The 16033-nt window shown below is 50.5% G+C and overlaps 1 protein-coding gene across 8 annotated transcripts in view; it reads right to left on the reverse strand.

Moving 5' to 3' along the window:
- Positions 1 to 16033, reverse strand: part of LOC106573381 (genetic suppressor element 1) — a 44354-nt gene that overhangs the window by 1402 nt on the left and 26919 nt on the right. For 2 of the 8 annotated variants that reach the window (XM_014148388.2, XM_014148386.2), the window contains exons 4-17: positions 11818 to 11990; positions 11353 to 11547; positions 7970 to 8131; positions 7045 to 7322; positions 6550 to 6826; positions 5714 to 6339; positions 5424 to 5536; positions 5049 to 5331; positions 4706 to 4819; positions 3946 to 4548; positions 3604 to 3707; positions 2076 to 3330; positions 1852 to 1912; positions 398 to 488 (exon numbers count right to left, since the gene is read on the reverse strand). In XM_014148388.2, coding sequence (XP_014003863.2) covers positions 3007 to 3330; positions 3604 to 3707; positions 3946 to 4548; positions 4706 to 4819; positions 5049 to 5331; positions 5424 to 5536; positions 5714 to 6339; positions 6550 to 6826; positions 7045 to 7322; positions 7970 to 8131; positions 11353 to 11547; positions 11818 to 11990 — 3252 coding nt within the window. In that variant the 3' untranslated portion in view covers positions 398 to 488; positions 1852 to 1912; positions 2076 to 3006. Of the gene's footprint in view, positions 1 to 14; positions 540 to 1851; positions 3331 to 3603; positions 3708 to 3945; positions 4549 to 4705; positions 4820 to 5048; positions 5332 to 5423; positions 5537 to 5713; positions 6340 to 6549; positions 6827 to 7044; positions 7323 to 7969; positions 8132 to 11352; positions 11548 to 11817; positions 11991 to 16033 lie in introns of those variants that run through there. The other 6 variants (XM_014148389.2, XM_014148390.2, XM_045697050.1 and 3 more) reach the window with 6 other exon arrangements.

Here is a 16033-nt window from a genome sequence, read left to right on the forward strand (position 1 = left end):
AAAAAACACGCCAGTTCAGAGTAGATGGACAGTAAAATGTTGTCAAAGATGACTCCAATTTAAACTTTTTTTTATTGATCAAAATGATTATTTATACAGGTAAGTCCCATTGAAATTGATGTAGACAAGTTCTAAATTATACAAACATTTTATTTGCATTTTCATCAGAAAATTACAGCAATATTTCCATAAATAGCTATCTAACATTATAGGCCTACAAGCAAAAGATTAACTAGAGCAGGTAGAAACATGATTTCACAGAATGTGTCTTTGTTTTTCATTTGTTGGGGGGGGGGGAGTAGAGCGGGCAGACTTTGGGGTTAGACTGGGTATCTGCAATGGAAAGGGCTGAGTTCCTCTAAAGTCAATAGGATGTAGAGAGCTGACCCGTCATTACCTAGATGTGCAGTAGGTCTCTGTGGAAAACCTGGCAGCGTGGGGACCATCTGTTTACAATTGGCTGGGTGACTTTTAATTCCATTTCTGTCCTGTGGCAGAAGATGGCCCAAAGACATGAGGTGATTGTAGCTGGGACTCAGCTTAAAAGAAGATAACATAGCTATCATTATCGAAATATTACCCTTTCTGTCCCCCGCCTCCAGCGCACAGCCATCTGCCCGCTCATTAGGCGGGATTAGGCAAGATTGACGAGAGCGGCCACAGTACATAAAACCTCACATAATTCTGCCCCAAAACAATGACAATTTCTCCCAACCAGTGGCATATGGGATTTTTAGGTGAGCGCTGATGCCGCCCTGTGATAAACCGTGACCACTTTGTCAAAGGGACGCAAAATATTTTGTTTGTCCATTCCCAGCGTGCCTCTCCAGGGTTCTGTTGGAGAGATGCATTGCTGCGGTGCTCCACCAACGTTCCGTCAAAATAATAATCTAACATAAATCATGTAGCAGATATAGGACATGGTAGATAGTGTATGTAGCCTTTTCTGTAGACCAAAGAATGGAGATAAAATGTATGACAATGTAATGAGATGGGCACTTTTTACATCATGCAGGTTTCTCTGGTGAAATTGCCTAACCTAAATAATGCTAAATCAAATAAAATATGTGCTGTCATGTTAACAAACAACATATCCTAAAAACAGGCCAGGTCAAACAAAGTAAAATGGACAAAATGGAATGGACAATCACACTGTTGTCCTGGAGTTTCACCCCTTTGTCATGATCAGAATTTTTAAGTTTGTATCTGTCCATTTTTGACAAGCTGATCATTGAGAAAAATTAAACACTTCTGCTTTTCCCGCTGTGTAAACACATTGCAAATAGGCTCACGATAACTCCTGATAAAGTTGAGTAGCTGATATACAGAACTTAAATAGCCAAATTGATTAGTCACAGGTATCAGAACTAACTAAACCAATGCATCGGCCTGTTTTACAAACGGTGGTCCTACCACATGAATGGGCATTTATAAAATTCCATTGTGGCTGACATGGTAGGCTACACCTCAGTAAGCACGAGCCGACGTCTTTTGGAAGTCTTTTAAACGGTAGCTTTACCACATAGATAGACATTCATAAAATTCAATTTCAGGCAACACTGTAGGCAATACCTCAGTAAGCAATGACAGAAGGCGACGCCTTTTGGACATCTTTTTTTTTGGTGCAGTTTGGACCGGCATTGATTTCCACATCCACAGACATTGGTTTTGGGTCCGGTCCAGACCAAATCTGAACCAATCATAGACGTCTATGTTTGGTTCAGATTTGATTTCAACGTCCACGGACATAGATCCACAGACATACATTTCTGGACGAGCCTGGATTTGAGCCAAACATAGACGTCTATAAATTACTTCTTTTAAACTTTCATTTAGAACCAAAAAATTTACCTGATTTCAACGTCCGGAAAACACATTTTTCAACGTCCAGAAAAGACGCCTTTTCAACATCCTGGGAAAATATGTATTTTAAACATACGAAAAATACATTTTCACCTTTCATTCAGAACCTACATTTACCCTAACTTCACCGTCTTCAAAATACGTATTTGCAATGTCATTTTGCTTACGGGGATTATTCTAGTTTTGCAGGGGTCAGCATTTTTTGGTCTCACCTAGGGCTGCAGAACGACAAGGACCTGCTCCAGGGTACTTCTTTCTCACCTCCCCAAAATGTTTAAAGTGGGAGGCGGGATCAGATCGACATAGCATTGTCCAATGAGGTTGTAGAGTAAGCCCAAGCACGTGCATGTCTTTGCGCACAGCTGCAGGGGCTCGAGAGCAATTACGTGATGACATAGAACACAACTTTATGGAGAGCCTTTAACATACAGCGCTTCTAAAATGTTTACCTCTTTAAATATTTCATACTGGCCAACAACAGCACAAAATTATCCCAAGCATCTTGTTTTTACCTCAAATGTTTATTCTAAAGCAGGCATTTAAATAACAATATTTAAAATAATAAAAACATACAACATTCTGGCTTAATAGGTAGGCTATTTACATTATCAATGGCATAATTATTAAAAACATAACTGAGACTTCTAAATCCTATAAAGATTTATTTAACCTTATTTAAAAAAATATTTTTCAAAACCTCCAGTTATTTCCTTATAGAAACACTGTCTTAAATATTCTACACCTGTGTTTTTGCTAGTCCATGAACCCAAGTGAAAAAAGCTCCAGAATAGTAAAAGCTCTACAACACAGTTTTTAGTTCTAGGTAGTTTCAACAGTACTGTCACTAGTATGATCACTAGTAGCTCTTCTAGGTCTTTAAGTGCATCTTGGCTGATTCAAGTCCTTTCAGTTCAGTGGTTGGTTGGCTGGCTATTGGTTCCAAACCCTTCCAGACCATTGAGAGAGAAAGGGAGGACATATGACTGCTCATTGTATTCATCCCAAAGTCTACGATTGGTTAAAGTGTGTCCCAATACTATGCCATACCCTTATGTAGCTATGTCCTTTAGCTTTTAGACTACCAGTCTTTCACCAGTGGTGAGTCTGACCACACTACAAAGTCTAGGAGAGTGGCATGTGAGGTTACAGGGCCTGTCCTCCTTTTCTCCCTCCTCCCTTTCTATCATCCTGTCTTCCTTCCCAGTCCAGAGCTCTCTTCCCCCTCTGCCTCTGACTGGGAACCAATTCAGTGTCCTCTGTCTCTCCATCGTTCATCGGTCGTCGGTCTGTCTGTCTGTCTGTCTGTCGGTCTGGAGCAGGGTAGGGGGTCACCGGGGAGGGGCGAACTTTGGCCTGCCCCTTGCCCCAGTGCACGTTGGGAATGGTCAGACACTTCCTGAAGTGCTCCAGCTGAGCCTGCAGCCTCTCTCTCTCATCTCTCACCCTCTGTCTCTGACTCACCAGCTCCTAGAGAGAGAGAGAGAAAGAGAGGGATGGGAGCAAGAGAGAGATAAAGAGAGTGTCACTAAAAGTGAGAGTGGGGGTGAACAAAGCACATCAGTGTAGACAGAAACAGACAGACTGTCAGTCAGAGTGCTGATCAAGCTTTACTTTCCACTTTTAGATCAAAATAAATAAGATTGTATGGACAGATCCTATATCAGCACTCCTACTCTGCGACACTGTGTATATGTGGACTTTGAGGACACTTTGTGCATATATGGGCCTTGAGGTTCTTACCGCCATGCTGTGTGAGAGTTGTTCAGCTGTCAGACTGAGAGTGTAGTTCTGAGTCTCCAGCCTCCGGCACTGACTGTGGAGAACCTGTCTCTCTATACCCCGCTCTGAGAGAGAGAGGGGAAGAGAGATATAGAGAGAGCGACAGGAGGGTAAAGGGAGACATGGGGTCATAGAGGGAGAGAGAGGAAGACCGATAGAGAGAGCGGCATAGAGGGTGAGAAAGTGAGTGTGGGGGGGAGAGACAGCAAGTGAGACAAAAACATAAAAAACAAACATATTTGTAGATGAAACAGGTGTATTTTTATTTGACTCATCCCAAATAAAGCCCAAAGGTAAACTCACCATCCACATACTCCTGATACGCCTCAAAGACTGACTCTATGCCCCTCCACTTCCTAGGGGCTTCTCCCTCCTCCTCCTCCTCATCCTCTTCCTCTGACAGCTCATCCCGTACGCCAAGGGGTACATGGTGGGGTGGAGAGGGGTAAGGGTGATGCCCGTTGGTGGGGTGTAGGGATGTGTTGAGGAGGGCTGGTCTCTTCAGTGGGGGGATGTTGTAGGGCACTGAGGGCTCAGACTTTATACTGGACTCTGGAACGCGGGTGGAGCCACTCAGTGTCTTGTGGGTAGACTGCAACACAGACTGGTGGAAGTCCTTCGGGATGAATCTTTCCCAGGGTTTGTTCTGCCCGTTCTGCACAGCCAGGGGCACCTTCTGTTGAGGATGATGGCCAGGGTGGCCTGCTCCATTCTGGAGGCACTGGAGCCTCTTAGCTGGGTGACTTCCATCCAGTCCTTTCCTGTTGGGGTCGGGGGCCAGGGGAGGCGGTTGGCTGGGTGGAGGGGTGGATGGTTTTAGTGGGTCTGTGTGGAGGTTGTTGGGGTGGTGGGGGTAGGAGGGCGAGGGGCTTGGGGAGTCTGAGTAGTGGAGTCCGTTTGATTCGCCTGATAACATAAACATAAACGCAGTATAAGGATCTCATGGGTGTTACCCTTTGTGTGTGTTTGTGTGTGTGTGTGTGTGTTGTGTTTGTGTGTGTGTGTGTGTGTTGTTTGTGTGTGTGTGTGTGTGTGTGTGTGTGTGTGTGTGTGTGTGTCTTACCAGTTGCGGAAACAGGGGGGCTTCTACAGAGGGGTAATGGGTTGTATCTGATGGTGTCCAACGTCACACTCTTCAGCTTTATAGCCTTCAACAACCCCTCCATCTTCTCCTTATCTAGAGAAAGAGGGGGTGTGTGGGGGACGGGGGATGGGACGGGGGGTGAGAATGAAGACTGATTTAGACCTGGGACACCAATGAATTATCATGTAGAAAAGAAAACCTCTTAGAGCAAGATTTGAATACCCCTGGGATATAGCATTACAGTACACAAGAGTGTAGTGGTTAGGGGTTGGAGAATAAGAGCTAGGGTGTAGTGTATAGGGGTTAGTGTAGTGTATGTTACCTCTCCTCTGCTGGTTGGTCACATGGGACAGGCTGAACATGTTGAGGAAGTGTTTCTTGTCCTCCAGGTGAGGGGAGCAGTTCATCTCCTCTGGGGTGAGAATGGTGCTGAGGGTGGGAGTGGGTGCCACAGGAGGCGGAGAGGTCTTCCTCTTGCCTCGTACTGCTGGAGGGGAGATGCTGCGCTCTCTCAACATCCTCCTCCTCTTCCTCCTCTTCTGATGAAGCAGCTGGTCACGATGGGCCAGCGTGGTCAGGCCATACACACGCAGGAAACACACCTTCTACAAAAAAACAGATTACAGAGAACGAACAATCACACAACGTTATAGTAAGAGGACGTGGCGATTCTTTAGTGTGCGTGCACGGCAGTTACCTCTGAGGATGTGTCCAGTTTTAACGGGGGCTGCTTTGCTACCCTTCTGAGGTGGGCCCTCACTTCCTCCTCATCACTGTCATCATACCACTCATCTAGATCATAGTCATACCCTGGGGGAGAGAGAGATGGAGAGATGGAGCGATGGAGAGAGAGAGTGAGGGAGAGAGACAGTGAGAGAGCACCGACAATATTTATGTTAAAGACCACACCAGATCTCGTCTCATACACTCTGAAAACTCCCTCTCCTCACCTCCCTCTCTCTTACATCCCGTCCCCTCTCGTCTTACCTCCTTCCCTGGCCTCTCTCCTCCTGCTCTCCTCCAGGTCCAGCTTGCTGACAAGCCTGCGGTGCTGCTGGAGGATCTCATCGTACACCACTGGGTTCTGAGGCTCCTGGCCTGGCCGTTCAGACCTCTGGAGGTCCATGGAGGGAGATGGGGAGCTGGCGTGGTGCTGGACCCCCAGGTTGGAGCTGGGGCTGGGAGAGGAGATGGACAGCGAACCACTCTGGTGGAGCTGGTTAAGGTGGTGGTTATGGTGGTGGTGGTGGAGACTGTGAGTGGATCTTTCAAGCTCAGCCCAGCCCCAGAGGCCAGGCTCCTGCAGAATGGGTCCCCTGACAGACGAGAACCTCTCTGGGCCCTTCCCCCTCTTCCTGCACCCATCCTCTCCCCTCTCCCAGCTGGGGGACCGCTCGGCTCTGGTCAGGTCAGGAGGGGAGCGAGATGGATTAACAGGGGAGTCGAACCTGAAAAAGGGGTCTGGGGGGGTCTCAGTGAGGGAGGCAGGGTTCCAGAGGGTAGTGGAAGGGGCAGGGGGGAGGAGGTGAGGTTTGGGTGAGATGAGTGGAGGTGGGGCTCCTAGGTAAGGTTGAGATTCTCTGTTGCCTGTGTCACGTTGGCTGGCGTTGGATCTGTGAAGACAACAAACACAATGCAGTCACAAACACACACTGGGTTTTATCCAAGTTGACCTTGATGATGCAGCCAATCTAAAAGTAGATGTCAGCAGAGTAGAGAGAGTACTGACTCGGGGGACACTGTAGTGTTATCAAACAAACGCACACACACAGGTCAACCCCACCTTTCTCAACTGCTTGTTCCTTGTCTGATTAAACACTGACCTGTAGCTGTCTCTCCTAGGCTCCACCCCTTCCCCAGATGGCCACACCTCCCTCTCCTGCCCCTGCCGGCGTTGACGTGCCAACCTGCGCTCCTCCCCATTGGCCTGTTGGAGCATTATGGCAGAGATCAGTGTTCCATGGAGCCCCCCGGAAGAGGCTGAGGCAGTGTGTGTGTTCCCCATCTGAGAGGGCACCAGGCTGGGCATGAGGTGAGGGGCTGACTGGAGGCCTGGCTGTAGAGGTTTAGGTACTGGAAGGGCAGGGAGGTTGGGCTTATCTGGGGAATATAGATGAGGTATTACAATGAATGCTTCATTTTATTTTAAGAACACACTTTGAAATACATTATGGATGTTATAATACAGGATATTGATTGCAATCAGGCTCTACTTAAAAGGGAAATCTCTGGTCCGTAGTTAACGGGAAATCAACCAATCAATCTGTGTGTATTAAGTCTACACTGTGTGTGTATGTGTCTGTGTGTGTACACCGTACCCAGTCTGTTAGGTGTCAGCCTCTCCCCAGGTCTGACCCTGTCCTCCGGCAGAGCCGTGAGAGCCTTCAGCTCAGCAAGGTATTGGCTCTTCACCGCTCTCACCATCTGTCTCTCCCTCTCTCTCTCCCTCTGCCTATCCTTCTGTCTTTCCATCTCTGTCTCCCTCTCTCTCTCCCGCTCTCTCTCTCTCTCCCGTTCAAGCTCACGCTCCCTCTGTTTCTCTCGTTCACGCTCTCGCTCCCTCTCTCGTTGGCGAAGCTCTTCCTCCATCTGTATTCTGTGGGGGAGGTCAGAAAATACACACACACACACACACACACACACACACACACACACACACACACACACACACACACACACACACACACACACACACACACACACACACACACACACACACACACACACACACACATCAAGGACACAGGGGAGAGAGGGTGAGAGATGCAACACCCACCATGGGGCAGATTAACCACACACTGTTTAACACACACACCTATGCACACACATGCCCAAGCATGCACTTACACCCCCACACACACACACACACACACACACACACACACACACACACACACACACACACACACACACACACACACACACACACACACACACACACACACACACACACCATATTAGACATACACAGCATGAGTGAGCAAGAGCAGATGAACAATTAATAGGTAACCACAGGATGAACACACACACACTGATGTGTGTATTGGTGTGTGTTCGTGATGTGTGTATGGTAGCATGGTGGGGTGTGTTCTAAAAATATAACAGTCAGCAACCTGTGCCTTTCCTGCAGAGAGATGTGTGTGTTTGTGTGCATGTATGAGTGTAACACCTTTCAGCCAGTGTGATGTGTGGGATGGTGCAGGTGTGTGTGTGTGTGTGTTATACGTGTGTGTGTTACTGTACCTCTCAGCCAGTGCACTCTGTGTGTGGCTGAACTCCCCAGGGTAGCGTGCCCCAGGCATGTGCATGTGGAGGGCAGAGGGGTGGAGGTGAGGGAAAGCCCCCCCTGCTGGTACAGAGTAGAACTGAGACCGTAGTGCAGAAAGACACAAAGACTCCTCCATCCTGGAACACACAGGGACAAGTGGAAAAGAAGGAGGGAGAAAACGAAAACAAGGGGAAGGAAAGGAGGGAAAGAGTCAAAGAGAGAGGGAGCAATGTTTTCAACTTGTTCTTTTTTTACAGTAAGCACACTTTGGGGTTCAGTCGCATTTATACATCTCATCCTGGAAACACAAACACACAGGCTGCTGCAAACCCTTGTCTCCCTCTCTGTCTCTCTGTGTCCCTGTCTGTCTTTTCATCTTCCTGCCTGTCTCTGGGTCTCTGTCTCCATATCTGCAAAAAACTGACTCTGATAACTGCAGAGCCAGACTGAGGTAGGCAGGGTGGTCTGTAGACTGACTGTGTAGGTGGTGGAGGTAGGCAGGGTGGTATATAGACTGACCTGTGGAGGTTGTGGAGGGAAACAGGGTGGTCTATAGACTGACCTGTGTAGATGGTGGAGGTAGGCAGGGTAGTCTATAGACTGACTTGTGTAGGTGGTGTTAGCAGGGTGGTCTATAGACTAGCCTGCATATGTGGTTGAGGTAGGCAGGGTGGTCTATAGCCCGACCTATGTAGATGGTGGAGGAAGGCAGGGTAGTCTATAGACTGACTTGTGTAGATGGTGGAGGAAGGCAGGGTAGTCAATAGACTGACTTGTGTAGGTGGTGTAGGCAGGGTGGTCTATAGATTGACCTGTGTAGGTGGTTGAGGTAGGTATTGTGGTCTATAGACTGATCTGTGGAGGTGGTGGAGGTAGGCACGATGGTATAGACTGACCTATGGAGATGGTGGAGGAAGGCAGGGTAGTCTATAGACTGACTTGTGTAGGTGGTGTAGGCAGGGTAGTCTATAGACTGACCTGTGTAGGTGGTGGATGTAGGTATGCTGGTCTATAGGCTGACCTGTTTAGGTGGTGGAGGTAGGTATGGTGGTCTATAGACGGACCTGTGTAGGTGATCGAAGTAGGCAGGGTAGTCTATAGACTGACATGTGTAGATGATGTAGGCAGGGTGGTCTACAGACTGAACTGTGTAGTTGGTGTATGCAGAGCGGTCTATAGACTGACCTGTGTAGGTGGTGGAGGTACGCAGCATGGTCTATAGACTGACCTGTGTAGGTGGTGGAGGCAGGCAGGTTAGACTATAGACCTGTGTAGGTGTTGGAGGTAGCCAGGATGGTATAGACCGACCTGTGTATGTGGTAGAGGTTGGCAGTGTGGTCTATAGACTGATATGTGTTGGTGGTTGAGGTAGGCAGGGTGGTCTATAGACTGACATGTGTAGATGATGTAGGCAGGGTGGTCTACAGACTGAACTGTGTATTTGGTGTATGCAGGGCAGTCTAGGCAGGGTGGTCTATAAACTGACCTGTGTAGGTGGTGGATGTAGGTATGCTAGTCTATAGACTGACCTGTGTAGGTGGTGGAGGTAGGTATTCTAGTCTATAGACTGTCCTGTTCAGGTGGTGGAGTTAGCCAGGATGGTATAGACTGACCTGTGTAGCTGGTGGAGGTAGGCAGGCTGGTCTATAGACTGACCTGTGTTGGTGGTTGAGGTAGTCAGGATAGTCTATAGACTGACATGTGTAGATGATGTAGGCAGGGTGGTCTACAGACTGAACTGTGTATTTGGTGTATGTAGTGCAGTCTATAGACTGACCTGTGTAGTTGGTGGAGGTACACAGCATGGTCTATAGCCTGACCTGTGTAGGTGGTGGAGGTAGGCAGGGTGGTCTATAGACTGACCTGTGTAGGTGGTATAGGCAGGGTTGTCTCTAGACTAACCTGTGTAAGTGGTGGAGGTAGGCAGGGTGGTCTATAGACTGACCTGTGTAGGTGGTATAGGCAGGGTTGTCTCTAGACTAACCTGTGTAAGTGGTGGAGGTAGGCAGGGTGGTCTATAGACTGACCTGTGTAGGTGGTATAGGCAGGGTTGTCTCTAGACTAACCTGTGTAAGTGGTGGAGGTAGGCTGGGTGATCTATAGACTGAGTAGTGTAGGTGGTGGAGGAAGGCAGGGTGGTCTACAGACTAACTTGTGTAGATGCTGGAGGTAGACAGGATGGTATAGACTGACCTGTGTATGTGGTAGAGGTTGGCAGTGTGATCTATAGACTGATATGTGTTGGTGGTTGAGGTAGGCAGGGTGATCTATAAATTGGCCTCTGTATGTGGTGGATGTAGGTATGCTAGTCTATAGACTGTCCTGTTCAGTGGTGGAGTTAGCCAGGATGGTATAGACTGAACTATGTAGCTGGTGGTGGTAGACAGGGTGGTCTTTAGACTGACCTGTATATGTGGTTGAGGAAGGCAGGGTTCAATAGACTGACCTATGAAGGTTATAGAGGTAGGCAGGGTGGTCTATAGACTGACCTGTGTAGGTAGTATAGGCAGGGTTGTCTCTAGACTGACCTGTATAGGTGGTGGATGTAGGCAGGGTAGTCTATAGACTGAGTAGTGTAGGTGGTGGAGATAGACAGGGTAGTCTATAGACTGACCTGTGTAGTTGGTGTAGACAGGGTAGTCTATAGACTGACCTGTGTAGTTGATGATGGCAGGGTAGCCTAGTGGTTAGAGCGTTGGGCTAGTAACTGAAAGGTTGCAAGTTTGAATCCCCAGCTGACAAGGTACAAATCTGTCATTCTGCCCCTGAGCAAGGCAGTTAACCCACTGTTCCTAGGCCGTCATTGAAAATAAGAATTTGTTCTTAACTGACTTGCCTAGTTAAATAAAGGTAAAATAAAAACATATATATAAAAAAGGGTAGTCTATAGACTGACCAGTGTAGGTGGTGGATGTAGGCAGGGTGGTCTATAGACTGACCTGTGTAGGTGGTGGATGTAGGTATGCTGGTCTATAGGCTGACCTGTTTAGTTGGTGGAGGTAGGTATGGTGGTCTATTGACTGACCTGTGGAGGTAGGCAGGGTTGTCTATAGACTGACCAGTGTAGGTGGTGGATAGGTATGGTGGTCTATTGACTGACCAGTGTATGTCGTGGAGGTAGGCAGGGTTGTCTATAGACCGACCTGTGTAGGTGGTGGGGGTAGGTAGGGTGGTCTATAAACTGACCTGTGTAGGTGGTGGAGGTAGGCAGGGAGGTCTATAAACTGACCTGTGTAGGTGGTGGGGGTGGGCAGGGTGGTCTATAGACCGACCTGTGTAGATGGTGGGGGTGGGCAGGGTGGTCTATAGACCGACCTGTGTAGGTGGTGGGGGTGGGCAGGGTGGTCTATAGACTGACCTGTGTAGGTGGTGGAGGTAGGCAGGGTGGTAGTAGGCAGCAGCAGCAGTAACGTGGGCAGCAGTGGTGGGGTCGAGCCCCAGGGGCAGCGAGCGCAGGCGGAGGTCATCAGAGGTGGCGAAGGGGCGGAGTCCTCTTAGGTACTCCTCTTGGACAGCCCCTGAGTGAACTGCAGGTTGTACCTGACCAGGTAGACTACAGGAGGGGGAGGAGTTGGGGATCAGATTGCAAATTGGAGTCTGCTGTCATGGAGTTAAAGGAGGTGTATGCGTTTTAAGGTTTAAGCAAGTATAGAGACTTATATGATGCACCGTAGATAGGTTTATGTGTGTGTGTGTGTGTGTGTGTGTGTGTGTGTGTGTGTGTGTGTGTGTGTGTGTGTGTGTGTGTGTGTGTGTGTGTGTGTGTGTGTGTGTGTGTGTGTGTGTGTGTGTGTGTAGGCATCCAGGTGATAGAGTGGCTCACCTGAGGCCCTGTAGTCGCCGGTCCTGCATGACAGAGCTGGGGGTGAGGCTGAAGGGGTAGGATGGGTGAGCCAGGATGTGAGGAGAGAGGACAGGATGAGCCCCTTTCTCCTGGGGAAGGCTGGGCTCAGATCCCACAAGCTCCCTACTCACCCCCCGAACACCCAACTCAGCCTGACAGAAGGAGAGGGAGAGACAGCAGGGGAGAGAGACAGAAAGACAATCTTTGTTAGGCAAAAAGTTCCTACTCACAACATGTGGAGCTTCCATTTATAGACATTTTTCAAGTCAGGATTTGTCCCTTAATGTTGATCTATCCATAGCATGTTAACACTGTCACATCCTAGCAAATCCAACCAACCACTCTGTTTTCAGCACACATCACTGACTCCCATGCCAGTAATGCTCTCATCATTACTCTGGCACTGTCAGGTTGTGCGCTACTCGTAAGAAGTCAGGTGCAGGAGAGCGGAGAGTTGTGATCAGGCGCACACTTTAATTGGCAGAAGCAACAACAGATGGACACAATTAAACACACTCGGGTACAACACAGTACCTGGGGGAAAACAGCCTGGCGAGTAACACGAAACATGTAACAAAAACAATTCCACACAAAGACATGGGGGGAACAGAGGGAATATATATGTAGTGTGATTAGGGAATGTAAACCAGGTGTGCGGGGAAACAAGACAAAACAAATGGAACAATGAACAGTGGAGCGGCGATGGCAAGAAGAAAGCTGAAGTCGACCGCTGAAAGTCGCCCGAACAAGGAGAGGAGCCGACTTCGGCGGAAGTCGTGACAGTACTCCCCCCTTGACGCGCGGCTCCAGCAGCGCGCAGACACCGGCCTCGGGGACGACCCGAAGGGCGAGGCGCAGGGCAATCCGGCCGGAGACGGTGGAACTCCTGCAGCATTGCAGGGTCCAACACATCCTCCACCGGAACCCAGCACCTCTCCTCCGTACCGTACCCCTCCCACTCCACGAGGTATTGAAGGCCCCTCGCACGACGCCTCGAATCCAAGATGGACTGAACGGAGTACGCCGGGGCCCCCTCGATGTCCAGAGGGGGCGGAGGAACCTCCCGTACCTCAGACTCCTGGAGCGGACCAACCACCACCGGCCTGAGGAGAGACACATGGAACGAGGAGTTAATTCGGTAATCGGGGGGAAGCTGTAACCTGTAACACACCTCATTCACTCTCCTCAGAACTTTAAATGGCCCCACAAACCGTGGACCCAGCTTCCGGCAGGGCAGGTGGAGGGCCAGGTTTCGGGTCGAGAGCCAGACCCGGTCCCCCGGTGCGAACACCGGGGCCTCACTGCGGTGACGGTCTGCGCTGGTTTTGTGGCGCAGCGAGGCCCGCTGGAGGTGAACATGGGCGGCCTCCCATGTCTCCTCCGCGCGCCTGAACCAGTCGTCCACCGCAGGAGCCTTGGTCTGACCCTGATGCCACGCCGCCAGAACTGGCTGGTACCCCAATACGCACTGAAAGGGGGAGAGGTTAGTGGAGGAGTGGCGGAGCGAGTTCTGCGCCATCTCTGCCCAGGGCACGAACGACGCCCACTCCCCCGGCCGGTCCTGGCAATATGACCGCAGAAACCTGCCCACATCCTGGTTCACTCTCTCCACCTGCCCATTAAGGCTGATCGAGGCGCCCAGACGTTCCATGAACGCCTTCCAGACTCTTGAAGTGAACTGGGGACCTCGATCAGACACTATATCCTCAGGCACCCCGTAGTGCCGGAAGACATGTGTAAACAAGGCCTCCGCAGTCTGTAGGGAGACCAGGCAGAGGGAGGAGACGACAGGACTTAGAGAAACGATCCACAACGACCAGGATCGTGGTGTTTCCCTGTGAGAGAGGAAGATCGGTCAGAAAATCCACTGACAGGTGTGACCAAGGCCGTTGTGGAACGGGTAAGGGATGTAGCTTACCTCTGGGCAGGTGTCTAGGAGCCTTACACTGGGCGCACACCGAGCAGGAGGAAACATAAACCCTCACGTCCTTTGCGAAGGTAGGGAACCAGTACTTCCCACTCAGGCTGCACACCGTCCAACCGATCCCCGGATGACCAGAGGAGGGTGACGTGTGGGCCCAATAGATCAACTGGTCACGGACAGTAGACGGAATCTACAGACGCCCGACGGGACACCGGAGGGGAGCAGGCTCTGTACGTAACGCCTGCTCAATGTCCGCGTCCAGCTCCCATACGACCGGCGCTACCAGGCAGGAGGCCGGGAGTATGGGAGTCTGATCCATGGGCCACTCCTCTGTGTCATACAGCCGGGACAGTGCGTCTGCCTTCACATTTTTGGAATCTGGTCTGTAGGACAGGAGGAAAACACAAAATGGGTAAAAAACATGGCCCACCTTGCCTGGCGAGGATTCAGTCTCCTCGCTGCCCGGATGTACTCCAGGTTGCGGTGGTCAGTCCAGATGAGGAAAGGGTGTTTAGCCCCCTCAAGCCAAAGTCTCCACGCCTTCAAAGCCTTAACCACAGCCAACAGCTCCCGGTCTCCCACATCATAGTTCCGCTCCGCCGGGCTGAGCTTCTTCGAGAAGAAAGCACAGGGGCGGAGCTTCGGTGGCGTGCCCGAGCGCTGAGAGATCACGGCTCCTATCCCAGCCTCGGACGCGTCCACCTCCACTATGAACGCCAAAGAGGGATCCGGATGGGCCAGCACGGGAGTCGAGGTAAACAGAGCCCTTAGGTGCCCAAAAGCCCTGTCCGCCTCAGCCGACCACTGCAAACGTACAGGACCCCCCTTCAGCAGTGAGGTAATGGATGCCGCCACCTGCCCAAAACCCCGGATAAATCTCTGGTAGTAATTGGCAAACCCTAAAAACCGCTGCACCTCCTTTACCGTGGTGGGAGTCAGCCAATTATGCACAGCTGAAATGCGGTCACTCTCCATCTCCACCCCTCAGGGGGAAATGCGGTACCCTAGGAAGGAGACGACCTGCTGAAAGAACAGGCATTTCTCAGCCTTGACGTACAGGTCATGCTCCAACAGTCGTCCAAGCACCCTGCGCACCAGGGACACATGCTCGGCGCGTGAAGTGGAGTATATCAGAATGTCATCGATATACACCACTACACCCTGCCCGTGCAGGTCCCGGAAAATCTCGTCTACAAAGCATTGGAAGACTGATGGAGCATTCATCAACCCGTACGGCATGACGAGGTACTCATAATGCCCTGAGGTGGTACTGAACGCTGTCTTCCACTCGTCTCCCTCCCGGATACGCACCAGGTTATAAGCGCTCCTGAGATCCAGTTTAGTGAAGAAGCGCGCCCCGTGCATTGACTCAATCGCCGTGGCAATGAGGTAGCGAGTAACTGTACCTCACCGTGATTTGATTTAGACCTCGATAGTCAATACACGGGCGCAGACCTCCCTCCTTCTTCTTCACAAAAAAGAAACTCGAGGAGGCAGGTGAAGTGGAGGACCGAATGTACCCCTGATGCAGGGATTCAGAGACATATGTCTCCATAGCCACTGTCTCTGCTTGCAACAGGGGATACACGTGACTCCTGGGAAGTGCGGCATCTACCAGGAGATTTATCGCACAACCCCCCCGTCGATGGGGTGGTTTTTGAGTCGCCTTCTTTTTGGAGAAGGCGAGAGCCAAATCGGCATATTCAGGGGGGATGCGCACGGTGGAGACCTGGTCTGGACTTTCCACCGTGGTAGCACCAACGGAAACTCCTACACACCTCCCCGAGCACTCTCGCGACCACCCCATGATAGCCCTCTGTGAAATAGTGGGGTCATGACGAGCTAACCAGGGAAGGCCTAGTACCACGGGAAACGCAGGAGAGTCAATGAGGAAGAGACTGATTCTCTCCTCGTGACCCCCCTGCATCACCATGCCCAGAGAGATGGTGGCTTCCCTGATTAACCCGGACCCTAATGGTCCACTATCCAGAGTGTGTACCGGGAAGGGTCTAACCCCAGGAACAATGGGGATCCCTAAACTAAGGGCGAATGCTCTGTCGATAAAATTCCCAGCCACGCCTGAATCGACTAGCGCCTTATGCTGGGAGTGCGGGGAAAACTCGGGAAAAACAACATGCACAAACAGGTGGACAACAGAGGGCTCTGGATGAGAGTGGTGCAAACTCACCTGGGGTGACGCCAGAGAGCCCTGCCTGCTGCCTCAACTCCTAGAGGCACCAACCCGGCACCGACCAGCAGTGTGCCCTTTGC

The sequence above is a fragment of the Salmo salar genome, chromosome ssa16 (genome assembly GCF_905237065.1).
Source record: "Salmo salar chromosome ssa16, Ssal_v3.1, whole genome shotgun sequence".
NCBI classification, from domain to species: Eukaryota; Metazoa; Chordata; class Actinopteri; order Salmoniformes; family Salmonidae; genus Salmo; species Salmo salar.